This window comes from Xyrauchen texanus, chromosome 36 (genome assembly GCF_025860055.1).
Source record: "Xyrauchen texanus isolate HMW12.3.18 chromosome 36, RBS_HiC_50CHRs, whole genome shotgun sequence".
NCBI classification, from domain to species: Eukaryota; Metazoa; Chordata; class Actinopteri; order Cypriniformes; family Catostomidae; genus Xyrauchen; species Xyrauchen texanus.
The window spans coordinates 26,572,225-26,594,774 of NC_068311.1; the positions used below are offsets into that span (position 1 = coordinate 26,572,225).

A 22,550-nucleotide genomic window follows, 5' to 3' on the forward strand; every position below is an offset into this window, starting at 1 on the left:
ACTGAATTTAGGCTTTGCGCTGAAACAGATGTGGTATTGAAAATCTTGATGACTTATTTGAATGACCTATTTCTCATGAAATTAGCAAATTGTATGCTAAGTTGTATGTTATGCAGCACTTCACTGACATACAATACACACACATTTTGTGCGTATACACCAACAGATAGCTTAAACACTCCCACCCACCTCCACCAGCGCTTTGCCCTGGCACGAAATATTACTGAGAATTAGCATTCTCGTGAAAAATTAGATAAGAATTTGCTCATGGTCATTGTGTGTTGTGATGCGCCTAGCACAGTCAGAAAATTAGAGCCCTATGTCTCACTGTATTTTCTTTCCATTCAGGCACCTAAGAAGGATCTCCAGAATGGTGTGATCCGTGGCTATCAGATCGGTTATAGGGAAAATGGGCCAGGCAGTAATGGTCAATACAGTATAGTGGAGATGAAAGCCACAGGTGACAGCGAAGTTTACACGCTCGATAACTTGAAGAAGTTTGCTCAGTATGGCGTGGTTGTCCAGGCATTCAACAGGGCTGGAACCGGACCTTCCAGTTCTGAGATCAATGCCACCACACTTGAAGATGGTACGAAACATCCATCCATCCATCCATCCATCCATCCATCCATCTATCTATCTATCTATCTATCTGTCTGTCAGACATTTTTGGTCAAAAAGCTCTGAGGATATCTCTTGTCTGATTGTTTGCATGTGTTGTGTGACAGGGTTACTCTGGCCCATGGCCCTTATCCGAAAGTGTGTCACTGTCCCACATTGATATTGATGATGTTAAGAATAATAGTAATAAAAACAAGCATAGGAAAAATTATTATAATTATCCTGTCTGCCGAGGCCCCTCTCCCTGATCTGCAGCTTTTCCTCCCAGTCTAATTATCTGCAGCTGAGCGCATTGTCTCCCCTCTCTCTCTTTTTATCTTTCCTTCAGATCCCTCTCTCCGGCTTTCAACTCCACTCCTCTCTGCTCCCAATCCTCTCTCACTTGCTCTCCAAACACCTTTCATTTATCTCTCCCTCTATTTCCCAACTTCCCCTTCCTCCCCTCCGCCCACGTCTGTCCTGCTGTCTTTCTTCTCCATCCATATTTTTGGAAAGCTCCTGGGTTCTTTTTCTGCTCATGTAACTGTTGAGTTCTTCCCTCAACATAGTTTATACTTCCATCGGTGGTTCTCTTGTGTTTTTTAGTTTCTTGTCTAAATTTGTCAAACTTACAGTTGTGAATTTGATAATCCAGCTGATCAACCATCTAAACGAGCTTGGACAAGATAATGACAAAAAATGACCAGATTGGACCAAATAAAACCATATAAATCTAGCCACAATTTAGTGTATGTTTACACTTTAGTCACAAAGACCCAGAACTGAGTAAAAAAGAATCCAGTTCTCTTTGAATTCGCACTGTCCCTGGCCCAAAAAGTAGTTCAGATGTCAATTTGGTCCATTTTAGTTGGGAACAGGTCTCATTTACACTCTTGTGAACCAAACAACTGCAATATTTATCCCTTCGCATGTACGATCTCAGATTACACTAGACTGGGCTCAGAGGTGTGCAATCACACTGGTGTGATCACATTTGCGCTAATGTTTACCAGGTTTACCAAAGTTTGGCTGGTTTGATGCAGCAATGCACCATTGTTTTCTGACGTCAAACAAAGAAACTTGTTTGTCCACTTGAGCCTTCCTCCAGTTCTCCCATCGCTTATTCTCACCACTTCTGGTGCAACAAATTGAAAGGGTTAGTTTTTTGGAACCATCTTTTCTGTAAGTCAGAATCACATGCAGCATTGCGATGTAAACAACATGGCAGTGAACATGCTGGCAATTGCGTTCATAATCACGTCTTATCTATCATAATCAATCGTTATAAACATCTTAAGATCACATTATATTTTTAATAATATTAAATTCATTCCTCCAGTATGCCCGCTGTGAAGTGTAAGGCAATGTTTTTTTTTTAAAATACAGCACACATTCAATAACTCACGCTGGGGGATGACTCGAAGCAGTAAAAACTGACTTGCAAAGAGGTAAAAATAGTTCTTCTTAATGATAACAATTATAATACTAAAATTAAATATTAGAAAATTATTACACAATATTTAAACACTTCTATTTTAACTCCGTCACTTTGACGCATCATTGAAAGTCAAGTTCGTTTTGAGATTATGTGGCTAAACTAAGCCAATTTTTTTTTTTACAGCAGGACCTACATAACCCTTCATTCCCCTGATTGTTATCTTCCTGTTAAACTCTTCCTTGGTCTTATGGGTCATTTTGACCTATTTTTTAAAATGGCTCTATGTCCATATTCACACTAACAATTTTTTTTTTAAAGGCACTTATTTCACCATTTTTATGCCTCTCATTTATACTGGAATGGCGTTTACCTCCACCGAAACTTCACGTTTTTAAAATGCTCTCCATTACCGTAATCATTGGAAAATTATGATGTTATAAAACTGAAAACAGTGTTCTCCAATGAAAATGGATTAGTGTGATTCAAGGAAGTGTTATGCTGAGAAGGCGATAGTAAAACATATTGCAAGTGCTCTGTAAAATCCCACTATTCCTGTTCACCATGTGTCAACTGAAAACAGAGAAAGTTGGTTCTGGGGCCAGTGTTGAAGTGTTATTGAGAGTTGTGCTCTTGGGCGCTCTGTCATGCCGCTCAACTCTAAATGGCAGTTTTAGTGTGGTCCACCAGGGCCAGAGATAGTCGGACCCTAAGGCATCTTCACAATAAAAATACCATCATTTCTTCTCTCCCTCCTCCCTCTTCCCCCTCTCCTCTCACCATCTCCTTTACTCGCTCCCTCTCTTCCTGCGCCAGCTGCAGCTGCTCCCTCATAGAGCCAAGCCAGCTTTATCCCTCCTCTATCCCTCCTTTCATCCTGTTGTCCGCACACCATTTCTCTCCCCAGCAAGCCACACAGACAGCCTCTGTGTCCCCTCAATAGCACCATTATTTATTCAGGGACGCAATTTGGCACATCACCGGCACCACATTTGCAGCATATCCGGTAAAATCAAACGCGTGAAGTAGGTGAAACAGCTCAAGATCGAGATCACAGTAACGTTTCACATCTCTTCAGCTTCGGGATGTGATTGTTCCGTCCATTTCGAGTGCAGTTACAAGGTTTTTGATGCTCTTGGGCCACACCAAGTGCCCCAATTGCAGTCATTTTACTATATCAATGTAATTGTGCTCTTTCGCTGCAATTTTCGGTTCCCACTTCACCTATTGTATCTTGTTACCACTGGTGCCCGAGTTATTTTCCTGCAGTTTCCTTTCCTTTTATATGACCATCTCTCGTTTTCATACACGTATATGTACACAAATATTGGATTGTTCACAAGGGCTGTTTTTTGTATTTATCTGGATATGTGGGACTTATTAAAATGTACTGTGCTGGTACCATGGTACAGTGATAGTATCAAATGGTAATAACATTGTATTATGTATACTGTATTCCACCTTGTTTCTGAATGATTACTATATTCTTGTACAATGGCATTTAAAGAATACTTCTTTAAAGCACTTTAAAGAATATCATGGTATTGCCATGGTATGTCTTATAAACTATTTTATTAAAAAGGTACTATTAATTCCATGTCCAGCAAAGCATTACTGTATAATACTGTTCGGTGCCTGATTGGAAATCCTGCAATATCGCTTGAAGATTTATGTAGTCTTAATCATGAAAATACATCATGTAGTGTAAGCTATATGTCACAAAGCAACGTGGTCAAATGAAAAGTTTCTCTTTGTGTTTCCAGTTAGCATGCTAACCAATTAGCCTGTTGCACTTACATCCTGTCATGTATTTTCTACAGTTAGCAAGCTATTCAATTATCATACTAAGCAAACATGTTCACATAATTCACGTAATTATAATTCAATGTTGAATCTTGTGGTAAATACAAATGGTTATATTGTATTTACTGACTGTATTTACATCAACAGATACAACACAAATTAGCAACAGACACATTTGATCAGGCAATACAAACAACTACCTAAGTGGGACAGATTAAGACACTGGAATCTGGTCTCTTAGACTAAGATCTGTCATGTGATGAACGGATTTGTCTCAACTATGCTCAGATTCTGTGTTCCCCTTCTGTCGCTCTCTCCACGTTGTGTCAGAGAAGCGACACTAGGGGTCTCTCTTGAGCGCCGATATTCACCTCTGAACTATGAAAAAAGGCCAATGAGAGTTGGCAACCAGTATTTGCATGTCCTGCCCCCGGACATACGGGTATTTAAGCGGCGCAAATACGGGAGTTCATTCAGAAAATTTCTTCGGAGCCGATGGTCGTGTCTGCAACTGCTGCATACTACACACCGAGTTCCTGTCATCCCTCTGCTGCATAACTGTTAGATTCCACTGTGCACAACAGCGGCTTTCTCCTGTTTTCACGGCTGTGCATTCCTGCCCCTGGGCGCATCGACAGTGCAGATTTAAAAACTCTCACAAGTTTTTTCCCTAAAAGAGTGATTTTATTTAAAAGAGTAATTTCCTCTAAAAGAGCAAAACACAGCGCCGTTGAACGTCCTTTTAAGGACGTGTCTTTATAAAGATGCCCTTCCGCCCCTGTGTTGTTTCTGGATGCGGTAGAGTGCTCTCCGATTCCGATGGCCACAGGCGCTGTCTCGTGTGTCTGGGTAGCGATCACACCAAGGCTGCGTTTGTGGATGGTTCATGTTCTCACTGCGAGAACATGACCATGACAACGTTGCAGTCGCGGCTTGCTTACAACCGTGAGCAAGCCACTCCAGCCGCCTCGTATTGCTCCTTCTTCCCACGGGATTGAGGACGATGCGGCTGGCGATGGAGGCGATTTGGGGATGGCTGCGGTGCAGCTCCGCCGGCACGCCTCGACCACCCGCGCTCCAGCACGCTCGTTGATTCTTGTCCGTGCTCGAGGCGGCGGCGACTCGCCTCACAGCCAGTCAGCCGACCCGCTTGCTATGGAAGCCGATGAGCTCGCCAGCGACATCGGAGGGCGCTGCATCTGATGCAGAGGACTCCCTGGGCTGCCGCCTGGGCTTGCACGCCCAGGCTGAGGCTGACGCACAGAGGTCCGACATGCTTTCCGGCAGCCAACAGCGTGGGCTTGGATTGGAACCCTCCATCCTCCCCACAGCCATCACTGCTGGATGACTGGTTCCTGGGGTCTGCGCACGCCACAGCCTCACCCCCGCTTCCGCTTTTCCCGGAAGTGCATGACAAGCTGACGCCTTCATGGAGAGCACCCTCTCCACTCATCACACCGCCACAGGCTCGTCCACCGCCACCCTCGACGGTGGAGCGCGCCACGGGTACGCTGGCGATTCCCCAGGTGGATAGGGCGGTTGCGATCCATCTATGCCCCGGTACCCCTACCACCTGGCGAGGTCGCCTCGCACTCCCTTCCCGACCTGTAGAGCAACCTCCTTGCTGACAGCTGAAGGCCTACAGCGCCACCGACGCACCGCTTCTACCCTGCATGCCATGGCTCTCCTGCAGGTCCACCAAGCCAAGGCACTTCGCAACATGCACGGGGTGGCCCTGATCCCGACACGCTGCAGGAAATGCGCCAGCGACCGACCTCGCCCTGAGAGCGACGAAGGTCACAGCGCTAGCGCCGGGCAGGCGATGGCCATGCTAGTGGTCCAGGAACGTCAACTGTGGCTGAACATGGTCGAGATGCGTGAAGCCGACAAGACTCGCTTCCTCAACGCCCCTGTCTCCCAGTTCGCCTCTTCGGCGACACCGCCGAGGACTTTGCCCAGCAGTTCTCCACGGTAAAGAAGCAGACGGAGGCCATCTCTCACATCATGCCTCGCCGCAAGCCTGCCGCCATGGCCCATGCCCCGCCTGCTCGCCGAGAGCGCCCTCCCGCGCCAGAAGACAAGCTCCTGCTCCGCTCAACCCGGGCCCAGCTCTCAGCCCCAGCTGCTCGCGACACGCCTCTGTCTCACGGACCCCCTCGAGGACCCGGAAGGCTCCCAGGTGCTCCTGAGACATCGCACCCAGAGTCCAAGAAGTTAGCTCCGGAGGTGGTAAGACCGCTCCGTCCCCCGGTAGAGGGCCGGGAGGAGAATGCTTTGTTTTTTCATTTGCCACACCCCTTAACGGGGGCTGCGGTACCCAAATTCTCAATAAAAGAGCTATTTCCTTTGTCTCTGGGGCATATGGCCCGCAAATGCCGTTCTCACGGCACTCTGCTTTCAGGCCTCAACAGTCCCGGCTCCATGGAAGCGGTGTCCCCGCCTTCAGCCCCACGACTGTTCCCCGGCCGGCCGGTTCAGACGAGTCCAGAGGATGCCAGCATCAGACCAACTCCTCAGTCACGAACCCGCCCCCTGCCGGGTGCGTGGAGCAAGGTAAGTGCTTTGAGTTTATTCTCAGCACCAGAGCCTCGGGACGCCAAGTTGCCTCCCGACGCCACGTTACCTGTTCCGCACCACTGCGAAGCCCCGCCGGTACGCCCAAAAACCCGTCCCTTTGGTGCCCCTAGCACGGAGTTTAGAGGCGTGGCTTTCACTGCCCAACCCATCACGCTGGCTGCACCGACCATTCGACTCGGTTACGCAATTCAGTTTGCCAGGTCTCCGCCCCTTCGTGGGCGTACATTTTTCCGCAGTACACGGCCAACATGCCCATTCCCTGCGCGAAGAAATCGCCTCCCTTCTATTAAAGGATGCGATAGAGCCTGTCCCTCCAACCGAAACGAAGAAGGGTTTCTACAGCCCTTACTTTGTTGTACCCAAGAAAGGCGGCGGCTTACGACCGATCTTGGACCTGCGAGTTTTCAATCGGACCTTGTCCAAACTCCCGTTCAAAATGCTCACCCAGAAACAAATTCTATCTGGCGTCCGGCATCTAGATTGGTTAGCAGCGGTAGACCTTAAGGACGCGTACTTCCACGTCTCAATTTGCCCTCGACATCGACCCTTCTTACGGTTCGCGTTCGACGGTCAGGCGTATCAGTACAAAGTCCTCCCCTTCGGCCTGTCTCTGTCCCCTCGCGTCTTCATGAAAGTCGCAGAGGCAGCTCTTGCCCCGCTCCGAGTAGCCGGCATATGCATACTCAATTACCTCGACGACTGGCTCATACTGGCTCACTCTCGAGAGTTACTATGCGCACACAGAGACCAGGTGCTCAGGCACCTCAGCCGTTTGGGGCTTCAGGTCAACTGGGAAAAGAGCAAGCTCTACCCGGTCCACAGCATCAGTTTTCTCGGTCTGGAGTTAGACTCAGTCTCAATGACAGCACGTCTCTCCAACGAGCGTGCTCAGTCAGTACTGAAATGCCTCGCTTCCTTCAAGCCAGGCACCGTGGTCCCGCTAAAACGTTTCAAACAGCTCCTGGGGCATATGGCATCATCCGCGGCGGCCGCGCCGCTGGGGTTGATGCATATGAGACCACTTCAACACTGGCTCCGGACTCGAGTCCCGAGACGAGCATGGCGCCGCGGCACGCACAACGTAAAAGTTACCACTGCCTGCCGCCAGACCTTCAAACCCTGGACAGACCTTTGCTTTCTAAGGGATGGAGTACCCTTGCAGCAGGTGTCCCGACGCTTTCTGGTCACGACCGACGCCTCCAAATTGGGTTGGGGCGCCGTGTAACGGGCGCCAGCAGTCGCAGGCCGGTGGAACCGAGGCTCGCTGCGCAGGCACATCAACTGCCTAGAGCTGCTGGCTGTTTTTCTGGCCCTGCAGAAGTTTCTTCCGCTAATTCGGCACAAACACGCCTTAGTCAGGACAGACAGCACCACGGTCGTAGCTTACATAAACCGCCAAGGCGGAGTACGCCCCTCCACATGTCACAGCTCGCCCGTCGTCTCCTCCTATGGAGTCAGCAGCGACTGGAGTCACTGGCGCCACTCACATCCCCGCAACCTCAATGTGATGGCGGACGTGCTGTCAAGACAAAGCTTGCCTGGCGGAGAGTGGAGACTCCACCCCAGTCGGTCCAGCTGATTTGGGACCGGTTCGGCAAGGCCCAGGTAGACCTGTTTGCCTCCCAAGAAACCTCCCACTGCCCGCTCTGGTATGCCCGACAGAGGCTCCCCTCGGGGCAGATGCGCTGGCACACAGCTGGCCCACGGGGCTGCGCAAGTATGCTTTTCCCCCAGTGAGCCTTCTTGCACAGGTTCTATGCAAGGTCAGGGAAGATGAGGAGCAAGTCACTCTGGTAGCCCCTTACTGGCCTACCCGGACTTGGTTTTCAGACCTCACACTCCTCACGACAGCCCCTCCCTGGCGGATTCCCCTGAGGAAGGACCTTCTTTCTCAGGGACGGGCACGCCTGGCACCCGCACCCAGACCTCTGGAACCTCCACGTCTGGCCCTTGGACAGGATGCGGAAGATCTAGCCGGCCTACCACCGACCGTCATAGATACAATCAATCAAGCCAGAGTCCCCTCTACCAGGCATCTCTACGCTCTAAAGTGGCGTCTGTTCTCGGACTGGTGTTCTTCCCGAGCCGAAGACCCGCAGAAGTGCGCAGTTAGGTCAGTGCTCGTGTTTCTTCAGGAGAGGCTGGAGAGGAGGCTGTCCCCGTCCACCCTCAAGGTGTATGTTGCCGCTATCGCGGCCCACCACGACACGGTAGAAGGCAAGTCTCTTGGTAAGCGTGACTTAATCATCAGGTTCCTAAAAGGTGCCCGGAGGATAATTCCCTCCCGGCCTAACCTGTTCCCCTCCTGGGATCTCTCGGTCGTCCTTACGGGCCTCCAGAGACCCCCCTTTGAGCCGCTTGACTCAGCTAGACTCAGGGCCCTCTCTCTCAAGACTGCCCTGCTGATCGCGCTCGCTTCCATCAAGAGGGTCGGGGACCTGCATGCGTTCTCTGTTAGCGACGCCTGGAGTTCGGTCCGGCAGATACTTTCGTGATCCTAAGACCGCGACCGGGCTATGTGCCCAAGGTTCCTACCACGCCCTTCAGGGATCAGGTAGTGAACCTGCAAGCACTGCCCCGGGAGGAGGCAGACCCAGCCCTTTCACTGCTGTGTCCAGTACGTGCTTTACGTATTTATCTGGACCGCACACAGAGCACTAGACGCTCTGAGCAGCTCTTCGTCTGCTTTGGGGACAGCAGAAAGGGAATGCTGTCTCCAAGCAGAGACTCGCCCACTGGGTTGTCGACGCCATTTCCCTGGCTTATCACACCCAGGCCGTGCCCCCTTGCGGGCCGAGCTCACTCCACCAGGAGTGTTAAGCGCCCTCATGGGCACTGGCTAGGGCACTGCCCTAGCAGACATTTGTAGAGCAGCGGGCTGGGCAACACCTAACACTTTTGCGAGATTCTACAATCTCTGAGTTGAGTCAGTATCGCCCGTGTTCTCTCAGGTACCGAGCCCGTAGAACTCGGGTGGCACGCCCACGATCTGACCAGGTGAATCGCTTGCACCTAGCGCCCTTCCCCTAACCAGGGAAACAGTGCTCTTCATTCCCAGGAGGTCTCAGGTTTGGGACACTGGTCGATTCCTCCCTAGCCCTCGTGGGTCGCAGTTCAGCGGAGGAACTCGCTGACCCAAGCCACTGCAGTACCGTAAGCTACCCTGTACTGGTATAGGTGCTCCACAGGTAAGGCCTCCTTCGGACTTCCCCTGTGTGTAACACCACGGTTCTGTCCCCTCTGGCGAGCTGACTCCCGTGTTTCCCTTAGGCAGTCATGGCTGCCTCGGCTGCCATGCTGCATGTTATAGGCTGGATCCACCACCGCACCGACTTTTCCACATAGGCCCTAAGTCAGGCCTCTGATGGTTTTGCCACTTAAACTTGCCTCCCCTCTCGGGTAGGCGTGGCCTCTCCAGGGTCTTCTCCGCCCTGAATAAGGGCTAAGACCCCCTTCCCTCAATGCGTGTAAGGGCCCCAGCCTAAGTTGCTCTATGCGAGAAACATAGAGAGAAAAGAGGCCCGGCCAGGCTTGGCCCGTTCCCAGGTTGACGGCCAGCACCTTGTTCCCCCCTCCAGGGTAACGATAAGGAATCCTGATGGTTTAAATGGGGCATTGGGGAAGGGTACGTGCAGCCTGATACAGTTGGTCGTCCTGCACGTAAGAATACCTGCTCGCTCCTGTATCAGCAGTTCACGTACATGGCTCAGCGCGTGGCGCTTTTATAAGTGGACCCCTAGTGTCGCTTCTCTGACACAACGGTGAGAGAGCGACAGAAGGGGAACGTCTAGGTTACGTATGTAACCTCCGTTCCCTGATGGAGGGAACGAGACGTTGTGTCTCCCCTGCCACGTCGCTGAGCCGAGCCACTGTTGTGGCCAGACCATTTCCGGCTCCTCAGAAAAATCCTGAATGAACTCCCGTATTTGCGCCGCTTAAATACCCGTATGTCAGGGGCCGGGACATGCAAATACTGGTTGCCAACTCTCATTGGCCTTTTTTCATAGTTCAGAGGTGAATATCGGCGCTCAAGAGAGACCCCTAGTGTCGCTTCTCTGACACAACGTCTCGTTCCCTCCATCAGGGAACGGAGGTTACATACGTAACCTAGACATTTTATAGTTACTGCATTTTGGCTTTAAAGGGCAGTGTACATAGTGTTGACAACTTATCGCCATGCAAAACAGGACAGCATTTTGAGTGCTGCAGTATGGGATGGGGGTCCACTCTAGGTACCTAAATACAAGACTATAGGTTTCACAAATGGAACATCTTCATTTCAACCAAAATACAGGATGCCCCGGCTCACAGGATGAGACAGCTGGCAACCCTAAGTGTAAATCACTGTCATCTCTGTGCTCTTTCATTGCAATTGTTGGTTTCCACATCACCTATTGAATCTAGCTTCCACTGATGTCTGAATTATTTCCCTGCAGTTTCCTTTGCTTTTACCTGTATGTGACCGTCTCTCATTTTTTTCTCTTGCAGTTCCCAGTCAGCCTCCCCAGAACGTACGGGCCATCACGGTGACGTCAGATGAGGCGGTGATAACATGGTCGGAGCCCCCGCGGATGACCCTTAATGGGGTTCTTAAGGGCTATCGTGTCGTGTTCTGGTCCCTCTACCCCGATGGAGGTGGGTGCTGTGGGGGCCAGACACTGGGGCTCAACCAGAGTAATTATACACTACTACTGTTACTCCCTCACATAATCCCTCTAGAGCACCCCCTTGTGTCTGAACATGTATCTATTCCATCCAATCCACAGGGGTTGTGTACTTTTGTGGGTGGACAGGTGTACGGTATGTGTTTGTGTTGTTGTCTTTTAAATGTGAAAGGTATATCAAGTCTTTGTTAAGTGGTAAAGGTGTGAAACAAAATGGGTTTGCTAGACTTGTGAGGGTGAAATTTCTGAAAAGATCCTCACAAATATATTAAAAGTCCTTTCTCCATCACTTGGCACAGTGCAAAGGTTCTGCCGTATTCCAACCAATGTTCAGAACTCACATGGAGCTGAATAGAATGTCAGAATATCTCAAGTGAAAATAGCTAAATGCGTTAATCGCGATTAAGAACAATAAATGCGTTAAAACATTTTACATATTGGGGGGTCTTAGCCCTTTACATATTGCATGAGTTAATGCATTCATTTCGACAGCTCTAGTTTATTCAGATATGTGTCACTTACAAAGGTACAGGTATAGTATCAATTGGTAATACAATGGTAATGTTGCAGGATATGGTAATGAATGATCACTGTATTCATATACCATGGTATTCACATGGCACTCCAAGGTACATCAAATGATAATGATAATACCATGGTACATATCCTGAAAACACCATAAAATTGCATGGCACCTCTTTATAGGTAGTTTGTGTTCTCCTGTATCCCCTTGTGTGACGTGTTCATATTAGACTTCTGAGTACATGCAGGAGAGGGTAAACATTCATTCAATGTTTTTTTTTGTCATCCCTCAGAATGGGGAGAGATGCAAAACATCACCACCACTCGTGAGCAGGTGGAGTTGAAGGGTTTGGAAAAATTCACAAACTACAGCATACAGGTGCTGGCCTACACACAGGCAGGGGACGGCGTCCGCAGCAATGTTCTTTACATACAGACCCGAGAAGACCGTGAGTTTACTAACACAAACATACACACACACACACACACACACACACACACACACAGACACACATTGCCACTGATCATAATATATTACATAAACATACTAAATAATTTAAAGATGTAATTTACTGTTTGCACTGACACTCACACACAAAGGTTCAATCTAATGATAAAATAACATAAAGATAAATAGATGCATGCATTAACATATGAGATTAATCAGAGTATCTTAGCATACAAAATTGTTCATTACAATAATTCCTTATAGGAATCCTGTACCGAAACCAGGAATTCAGTTACAAACTAGGCTTATATGTAAATGAAATAATTTCATATTGAATGTGTTTATTGTACTTAACAGCTGCCTGTTAAGGCTGGATCCTAACAGTAATGGAACCTTATAAGTGACAGATTTGGAACTCTCTACATAGGCAGTAACTCTACATACCACACAAATAGCACTCCTCACGTCAAGTGCACTGAAGACTCTTAACTGAGTTTGTAATGGATTTTTATTTTAAGTTTGATGTTATCAAGCAACAAATTGTATTATTACTATTACTATATTATTTTATTATTACTTTTCAGTATTGAATTATAATTATTTATAATTGACTGTTCTCTTGGCTTGGACTCGCCATCCGCCATCTTGAAAGCATTCTAGGATTGCATTCTGTGCCTGTGTGTGTTTGAGTGTGTGTGCATGTGTGTGTGTGTGTGTGTGTGTGTGTGTGTGTGTGTGTGTGTGTGTGTGTGTGTGTGTGTGTGTCAAAAGGAGGTTTCTTGTAAGGCAACTTAATATTACTGCCAACCTTTGGAAACAGCTTTTGCTTCTGGAGCATGCCTATGATGCATTAAAAATCCCGTAGGCAACTCACCAGGTTTTGAAACAGAGCTACTTAGGATTTTATATGCCATATACAGTAGACATAATTGTGACTCTCCAGTAAGCTTTCAACCCAGACAGCGAACTTGTATTCTTTTCAAACCCACAGCCACATTATGTGCAAGTCACTTCCCCTTTACCCCCAGTTTCATTCAAGCTCAAGGGGTTGTGTGAGTGTGTGTGTATGTCTGGGTGGGTGGATGATGGGGGAGATTGTGGGGTAGGAAACCTTTCAACAAAAACCATATTAGCTTAAGGCAAGTGTGGCTTGGTCCACGTCTTGTGGATACTGGATTGCTAGATACGGTCGCCGTGGTGACATTTAGGCTCTGATATACCATTAGCACAGTTAATTAGAATTAAGATGCTAAAGAAGGGGGCTCTGTAATGTGTGCATTGTATGTGTCTCAAAGACATTCCATATCCAGCTTAGCACCACCACAAGGAGAAGGATTTATTCTTTGTGGATTAGCCGACATTAATTCTGTGCTTACACTAGTCGGGATAGGATTACAGTGATATCTGTCTCTTCTCTTTAAGGGTTAAGGGGGGTTCAAGGAAAAAAGGGGTGTCGGGGTAGTGAAGAAGAAGAGAGTAGGGATGGGTAATAAGACTTATTGTCTTTTCAATCCAATACCAACTAACTGTTACTCTCTAGTACTGTCAATGCCAACATCAATTATATCAATACTACTACAAATAGAACGTTTTTGTGATTTCTTGAGATAGAATGGGTAATTCTAGCCATTTAACATTCAAAATCCTTAATTAAACCTTTAAGCTCAGATTGGTGGGCCCACCGTGAAAAAACAAATTATAAAAATATTAATAACTACAGTCTTGACTACACAAAATAGGCATTATGACCAAAACTGAAAAAGTGCTTTGAAATTTGCAGACAAAACAGAAGTATTCAGTTTTGATAATTTATTAATAATTATGTTTTTATGGGGCTTGGGTAGCTCAGCGAGTATTGACGCTGACTACCACCCCTGGAGTCGCAAGGTCGAATCCAGCACATGCTGAGTGACTCCAGCCAGGTCTCATAAGCAACCAAATTGGCCCAGTTGCTAGGGAGGGTAGAGTCACATGGGGTAACCTCCTCATGGTCACCATTAGGGGTTATCACGCACGTGGTGAGTTGTATGTGGAGAGTAGCATGAGCCTACATGTGCTGTGAGTCTCCGCTGTGTCATCTGCCACCCGGATTGAGGTGAGTAACCATGAGGACCTACTAAGTAGTGGGACTTGGGCATTCCAAACAGATCATTAGATTATCCACACAAAGCACTATGTGCATATATCTAAAAACATGTTAGATTTCCTCGATCATATTACTTTATTAGAAATGATGTAGTATGTTGTACAGCATCATGAAACACAAACAAGTCATATTAAGATTCAGATCGTTTCAAGTCATCCAAATATGGGCAAAGAGGATTGTTCACTTTAATTACATATGGCCACCAGGAGATGGTGCCAAGAACAAGACTCAATGATTGCTCAAATGACACAGAATGGAACTGAATGGGATCTCGTTACTCATGCCTGCATCATTTGGAGAGAGAACATACCTTTAGTCATTGTGGTATTTGCATGTGTAATTAGTTCTTATGTACAATTGTTATGTTTTATTTGTTTGGAGAGGCTTTTGGACACTTGAAGATGTCTTTGGACACTAGGATAAATTATTTGTGTAATGCTATAACTTTTGAATGCTTTTTCCTATCAACACACAATTGTACTCAGTTACAGGTGTCATTATTATGAACAAAACAAAAGCTGTTTTTTCAAAGCTACCTTATTTGCACCCTGAATATATATATGATGTCCTCAAGTTTTGGGGATTTTTCAGCAGTTTCTTAGGCTCCCGAGAGAATGTATAGAGTCCTATAAATTATCATAATCTATATCTTTTAAAAATGAGAAAATTTTTCTTTTAAATGATACAAAATAATTGACATTTGTTTTGTTTTTGGTTGAGTTAGTTATAATCCTTTCATTTTGAGCATGCCACTGGAACAGGAAATCTTTAAAAACACCTTCAGACATTTACATTTATGCATTTGGCAGATACTTTTATCCAAAGCGACTTACAGTGCACTTATTACAGGGACAATCCCCCCGAAGCAACCTGGAGTTAAGTGCCTTGCTCAAGGATACAATGGTGGTGGCTGTGGGGCTCAAACCAGTGACCTTCTGATTAACAGTTATGTGCTTTAGCCCACTACGCCACCAAATTTTCTATTTATTATTAGCAGTTATAGAACATGATCTATCATTTAACAACTTCTATAGTTTAAAGATATATCAATCACCCCAACAAATGTGTATTAGCCCTTGATAAATGTCTTATCACATGTATTTTTCCTTAAATAACTCCTGATGAGCTAAATAATAGTGCCTATACCACACAACAACTATTTGCCCACAGAGTACTTTTTTGATTAAGGTTTATGATTCATTTTAATGCTAAATAAATAATAAAATCATTAATTTATATTTAAAAAACACCTTGGGGTCAATAGTTTTATGTGAGGATTGGAAGTATTGATATTTCAAGATTTATCCACACATCCCTTGAGATACGCAGGTCTTTGTAGTCCATTATGACCAAGAACTTGCTTCTTGCTATGATTTTTGTTCCACATTTTTGGTCTCTCTCTCTATTTCTCTCTCTCTCTCTCTCTCTCTCTCTCTCTCTGGTCATTTGGGGTGCTTACAGCTTTTCTGGTGTCTTTTCAACAAATTGTTTATAACGGTGTGTGTACTTTGGAGCTGTGGGTATCTGAAATCTCATTTCACGAATGACTGCTATTCTCCATAATTTAAGGCATATTAAATGCAATTAAACCATCACTAATAACACAAAATATCACAAGAGTTTGTGCCACCACATAAGCCTGAAGCCCCTCATGGATTAACCCCTGTTAGACTAAACCCAAGTAATGATGATGATGAGTTTTTCTCCAAATCTGTGTCAAATCTTTGTGCCTTTTAAAAATTCTAGACACACAGTTACACTAAATTGTGATGATTATTTCCAAGATGACAGAAATGGGGTGGGGTGTGTAGAAGCTATATTCAATAGATTTGGGCTCAATAAAAGCACCAAAAAAGACCCTGCAACCACATACTTAAAGTCTTTGGTCTTTTGACCAAATATTAAGACAACATTGTACGCATACTTATTTCATCTCTAGTTTAGCAACATATTAACGTCAACCTCTTTTGGAATCAATTATAAGTTGCATTTTTGGTGCACTTCATGTGAGGAACAATGTTTTTGTGGCACTTGCCAATTCCCGGCCAAATTACCTACAGTTTTTTTTTTTGACAAACACCAAGATCGTGTGGTAATTTAATTAACGTCTGAATTAATCATCCAAAAGCAGTTTTGGAAATCCTTTTTACCACTGCTGAGTGCCGTACATTTGGCCTGCACGTGGTAACAGCTCTGGCAGTAATGGACAGTTGTGAAAGTTGGAGGAATGTGTAACAGACATTTTTGAAATAATTCACAATAATAAAATCACGTCGCCGCTCCACCACAGTGAGTGGAAACTCTTAAGTAGAAGAGAAAGAAAAACGAGAGCCAGATAATGTAAACTTTTGAAATGATTCATTATTATGGCGGCAATGTAATAAAATTGTAATATATCACATTTTAATGTAGAAATGTTTTCTAAATACATTTATAAATAGGGCTTACATGACTACTTGTTTATACGGGTCGAGTAGTCCCATAAAAGTTTTGGGGTTAATGTCTATCTTATTTAAAAGGTTTAATTTTCACCTACACTTTTTAAACACTGGCAGATAATTCCAAACGATGTCCTTCATTTTGATAGATAAAACATAAGAAAACCATTTTTACCATAGCTCCTATGGTAACTATGTTTACTGCCCTTGATAAATGCGGCTTCTAAATCTCCTCACACGCACAACTGAGGTGATGTGGGTGAAGAAACATGCGTACCCCTATTGACATATTTATTTGGCTGCATTGAAAAAAATTCTTGTCCCTACAGTTTCTTGATCCGTTTAATTACACTTAGCAAGAATTTTGGTTTGCTCCGGATGTAAAAATGTGCACTGTAAATGTCCGCAGCGCTTTGCAGCATGATGAGATAAATAGATTATATAAACATATATAAATACAGAGGACACAGTTTGTGATTTATTTGTCATCCGAACGCATGAGTTTTATCACAGAGAGCCAAGAAAATGTATTTTTTATAGATGTCACCCTGAGAAACAATTGCCGTCCGGATAGGGCTCGTTACCAAATCAGTTACTTTTGAGAGTCCATTATCGATAGGATGCTGCCTTTGTAGAAACCAGGATCCTGTCAGTCTTTCTATCTCTCTCTCTCAGTTCATCTGTCACAGCAGCTCTCCGTAGAGTCTCTTGAAGGAAAAGTCGACAAAAGCTCAAAGCACATATATCTAAAAACACATAAATATATAACAGCACACACAGTTGAAACACAAGTCAGTAAGTCAGCAAATTACATTTTTGGGAATTTTCTGGAATGTTATGCTAACAATTAAAACATTTTTTATTTGCATGGAGAAAACTGTAAATCTTAAATTTTCTCACAACCACAATGTAACGTTGAGAAAACGTTTGAAGAACATACAATTGTTCGTTAAGTTTTAATCACAGATATACACAACTATGCCTCTGGCAGACATTAATCTAGTTTCCTATTTGTCTTATTCTCTTTCTCAGACCCTGGTCCTCCAGCAGGCATCAAAGCCGTGCCATCTTCTGCCACCAGTGTGGTGGTATCCTGGCTTCCCCCTGTTAAGCCCAATGGTATCATCCGCAAATACACAATCTACTGCTCCAGCCCTGGATCGGGCCAACCGGTGAGGCAAGAAAAGGGGAAATGTCTTTTTAATGATTTTGACATTGGCTTCACTTGGATTAGACATATTTTTTAAAAGCGGGAATATTTGTGTTGGTGCGTGTCTGTTTGAAGCATGCAGAAGTTAATAATTTTGTGTTTTTTGCTCATGTTTGCCTAATTTCATATTGGGTTTGAGGGGTGTGTACAATATGTGTGTATTTTATATTCTGTCAGTTTTCTTTGAATTCGAAGTATACATTTGTGTTTATTTTATCGTATTGTCTATTTGTGTCTGGATGTGCGGCGAGTGTATTTTTAATCTGTTCATGTGTGAGGTTGTGCTGCAGTATCAGCGGGATGTGTGTGTGTAAATGAGAAGCTCATACTGCAGTGTGTGCATGCAAGCTCACCCTCACTGACTCATTTGCATATCTGCGTCTCATCACGTTGCCTAGACAACCTCATCTGTTCATCAGGGAGGGCAGGAAACAAGCTGACAGCATACGCACAAACACACATCTCACAGCCTCTATCACATTTATAACCACCTTATCGACAAACACACACACACGTAATTTGTGTACTCTCACACTGAATTAATGTACCTGTCCAGATGTACACGTGCTCACTTTCTTTCTCTCTTTTGCTCATTCACAAATCACTCTTCTCCCTCTCTGGCCTCTCACAGAGCACGGGGTGATTACTATGTAAATGAGTGTGAGAGGAGAGGGTGGGGGGTCAGACTCAGTGTGTGGGGAGTACTTTTGTTCCTCTTTTCATTATCTCCCTCTATCACTCCCCGGATCACTGCTATCTCTACACCAGAGGAATATTTTAATATCTGTTACACCACTCCACCCCTCCCACCCACACCTCCCTTACCTGATTCACGCTGAGAGACACAGACAGAGAGAGGAGGAAAAGATGAATCGAAACGAACAAGTGAGAAAGGAGGTAGCAATAGCAGGGGTAGATTAAGATAGTGTACATCAGAGAAAGAAACCTAGTGAGCTACCTACATAGACAGCATTTTAGAGCATCATAGATGTGCCCCCGATGTGAAGACTTTTCTTAAAAGTGAGCAGCAACATTATGCTGTTTTCTTAGATACCGTAGCTTGGACCGTTTGTAAAGTAGCATGTATCCTTTGCAGATAAGGTTATCCCAGAAAGCTTTGCCACAAAGATGGTAGATGAATGAAGATACATTTTGAAATATTTCATTCCAGGAAGTTTTGAAAAAATATATATAATCAGAAAGATATCAATATTTGTGTGTTATATATTGTTTTAGCTTAGCAACATGCTAACATTTTAATTTATTAACCTTTTTTTTTACAGAAGGTGATGATGCATTTCTGTTTCTTTTGGCAGTGTAAATCCAGCGAACTAGTTTATATTTAAAAAAAAAAAAAACGCTTTAATTATTAGTGTTAATTTAATGTATTGCATTGTTAGATTAGCAACATGCTAACATCATACTTTATGGACCCTTTTCAGCGACTGTGATAATGCGTTTTTACCTTTTTAAGCAATGTAAATTGAACAAACTGTTTTATATTTTCATTACTTTTATTATTTAGTGTAAATGTAAAACATTATACTATTAATTGTGTTGTTAGCTTAGCAACATGCCAACATCATAATTTATCCCTTTTAACTGACTGTGGTATATAAGGCAGTATTTCTGCCTTATTTATCAACTCAAATCCAACAAACATCTATATATATATATATATATATATATATATATATATATATATATATATATATATATATATATATATATATATTTTATTCTAATTTAGTGTAAATTTAAAATATTATACTTTGTAAATGTATAATTTTACAATTTGTATTGCGTTGTGGTGATGCATTTCTGCCTAATTTAGCATCATAAATCTAGCGAACTTTTATATACATATTGTAAAAGTATTCATGGAAAGGAGGAGGCGAGAACCGGCTTGACAATACAAATAATATTTTAATAAGAAACTTAAACAAAAAGACAAACACACAAAGGTGTCGGCAGCTGTCCGAAAATCTCTCTCTCTCTGTCCCACTGCAGTCTCCAGTCGGCCTTTATCCCTCTCTGAGGCTTGATTTGCCTGATTAGGGGCCGGGTGTGTAGCATCACATCTGCCGGCAGGTCATCCCCATCTACCTGGATGAGTGAGGGGACAAGGGGAGGCAAATAAAAACATTTGTGGCACCTACACGCCGTAACAGCGATCATGTCAAAATAACAAAAACATTTTAAAAAGAGAGAGAAAGGCCAACACGGAGCGCCAGTTGGAGAGAGAGAAAAAAACACTTACTCGCCGGTTCTCCGATATGCTGTAGCTTGGTTCTCGGCCACTCCTACAACCTCCATTGAACGACAGTCATGCCTCCCCGGATGGATTTTCCAGCCCCTGGTGGACAGAATGCCCCGATGCGTTCTTGGGAAACAGAAGGGGTCTCCCCCGCCACTGGCAGCGGTTCTCCTTCTCCAGGCGGTCGGCCAGGAGCCCCTCCCTGTTCACGGTCTCATACCCCGCTGCATTTCAGCGGCTGGTATGGGTCTCCTCTGCCCCTGGCAGCGGCCATGCCCTCTCCAGATTGTTGGTTAGTTGCCAACCTTTCTCCCTTCACGGTCGGTGGCCATTCGTCCACTCTCAGGCGGCCTGATAATGTTTTTAATTATTATTATTATTATTTAGTGTAATTTAATAACAAAATACTTTGTGTTATATTATTATGGCATTCATTTAAAAAAGTAGTTTCCACTGCTGCAATGGCATTTTCCAATCTCTGTATTGGTCCTGTTTTGGAAAGTCATGAAAACATAATGGTGGAGTTTTTTTTTTTTGTTGCTTTTGGAGCAAATAGGAGCGCAAAAAATACCGCTATAGAAGTTTTTACTGCTATAGTTTAATTCCACGTTTCAAACCCGTATATGTGAAAAGGGTCTATTGGAATCAATTGTAAATCACCCTTCCATGCCTTTCACATGAGGAGCGCTATATTTGTTGCACAATGTGTTGCTTTCTATGTAGAGTGTTTCAAATCAGTCTCTAATGAGGTTCCATTTCAGTTTGGATACTGCCTTAAAAGGCAGCTGCAGAAGATAAGAAAGCTCACTAGGGTTGTAACAGAGCTTGTGGGAGAGACATATTTAATTTTAAGGAAGCGATGAATAGAATATGGAAATATGTTTACCCAAATTGCATTAGTGCACACAAGAACCCCAAATTGTGATGACAAACGCCTCCTCATGAATGAGACAGCACTTTTTGTGTGAGGGGTGTAGTTAAGCAGAAATTTGCATTTTTGCCAACATTTTTATCCAAAGTAACTCACAGTGTATTCCAACTATATATTAAATCAGAATGTGCATTACCAGGGAATTGAACCCATGACCTTGGTGTTGCAAGCGGCATACGCTACCAGTTGAGCTACAGGGAAACAAATTAAGTTTGAGTCAGGGCCAAGAGTACGACAGAGGACGGGAGAGCAGGATTCAGTGTTATTGTTGGGAATACCAGTCTGTTTGTGTGTGTGAGTGTGTTTGTGTGTCTGCAGGCATCAGAAATTTACCCTTGACAAGCATGCATTCGGGCAGCAGACAAACGGCTCTCTTAAATACACTACAATAACTGTAGGGCTTGCAGCAACGCCTAAAATGTCATATCTGTATGCAGGTATACAGTGATACAGTTATGTTGTGCATTACTGTTAAACGTGGATATTATAATGGTATTAATGATCATAATGCATGTGTGTGTGCGTGTGTGTGTGTACATTTGTGTAAACGCATGCTGAGGTGAGCAGCAGATATCTCTCATTAGTCTGCCTCTATTGGTAGTGTTATCTGAGGCTGACTGATCTAGTGTGTCTAGGGGCATTGTCTTTTTACTCTCATCTACTTCTGTAAGGCCCCCTGGGTCTCGGCTTACACACACACACACACACACACACACACACACACACATACACATGGTTCAGCCTTTTCTCTCACAGAAAGGAAAGCAGCAGAAATAATCTTTTGTCGGATAATTTAGCAAACAGCAGTCGAGAATTGTGTTTGAGTAATAATTTGTCCACATGCCACCATGCCGTTACCTCTGTCCCACATTTAGAGCCCAGTATAAATTGCATATACAAACAAGTCATCCTCTTCTTTTTTAGCTTAAAATAGTATTTTTATAAGACCTAGAGGCCAGAAACACATTGTATGCAGACACGCATTGGGCAATGGATTGCAAGCGTGTGGTCCCCTTCAAATGCCCATGCCTCTAAACCGAATGTGTTAGTAGAGAGTGAGCTAGCTATAAAAAAAAAAATTAAAACAATTTTACTTAACTTTAACTAACTTTTTGAGCTAGATTCTCTTCAAACTGTTGCTCAAAAGGGCAAAAGTTGACCTGGAAGAGAAAACTGACCATAGAAGAACAGTTTACGTGAATATGCGCTATAGCACTCTTTGTGGCAATGATGAGAATGCAGTGTGTGTTATGAATTGCGTTTAGATAAATTTGACTCCTAATGTATCATTCAGTACCACAAAATACCTATAAATATAGTTCATTCCAATCCAAAATTGACTATTTTACCCAATATTTTTGTGAGCTTTTTTTATTTATTTTTGTATTTTTATGCTTATTAGAGAATCTTGTTGTTAGCTTAGCAACATGCTAACATCATACTTTATTGGAATATATTGAGAGTCACTCCTCTGTAAGTCATTATTTTCTCAATTCACAGTAAACGTGATTTTTTTCAC

General features: G+C 44.2%; 1 protein-coding gene across 1 annotated transcript in view; it reads left to right on the forward strand.

Moving 5' to 3' along the window:
• LOC127629686 (cell adhesion molecule DSCAML1) overlaps positions 1 to 22,550 on the forward strand; it is a 171,421-nt gene that overhangs the window by 124,380 nt on the left and 24,491 nt on the right. The window contains exons 17-20 of the mRNA XM_052106891.1: positions 349 to 589; positions 10,904 to 11,089; positions 11,895 to 12,050; positions 17,666 to 17,805. Coding sequence (XP_051962851.1) covers positions 349 to 589; positions 10,904 to 11,089; positions 11,895 to 12,050; positions 17,666 to 17,805 — 723 coding nt within the window. The remainder of the gene's footprint in view (positions 1 to 348; positions 590 to 10,903; positions 11,090 to 11,894; positions 12,051 to 17,665; positions 17,806 to 22,550) is intronic.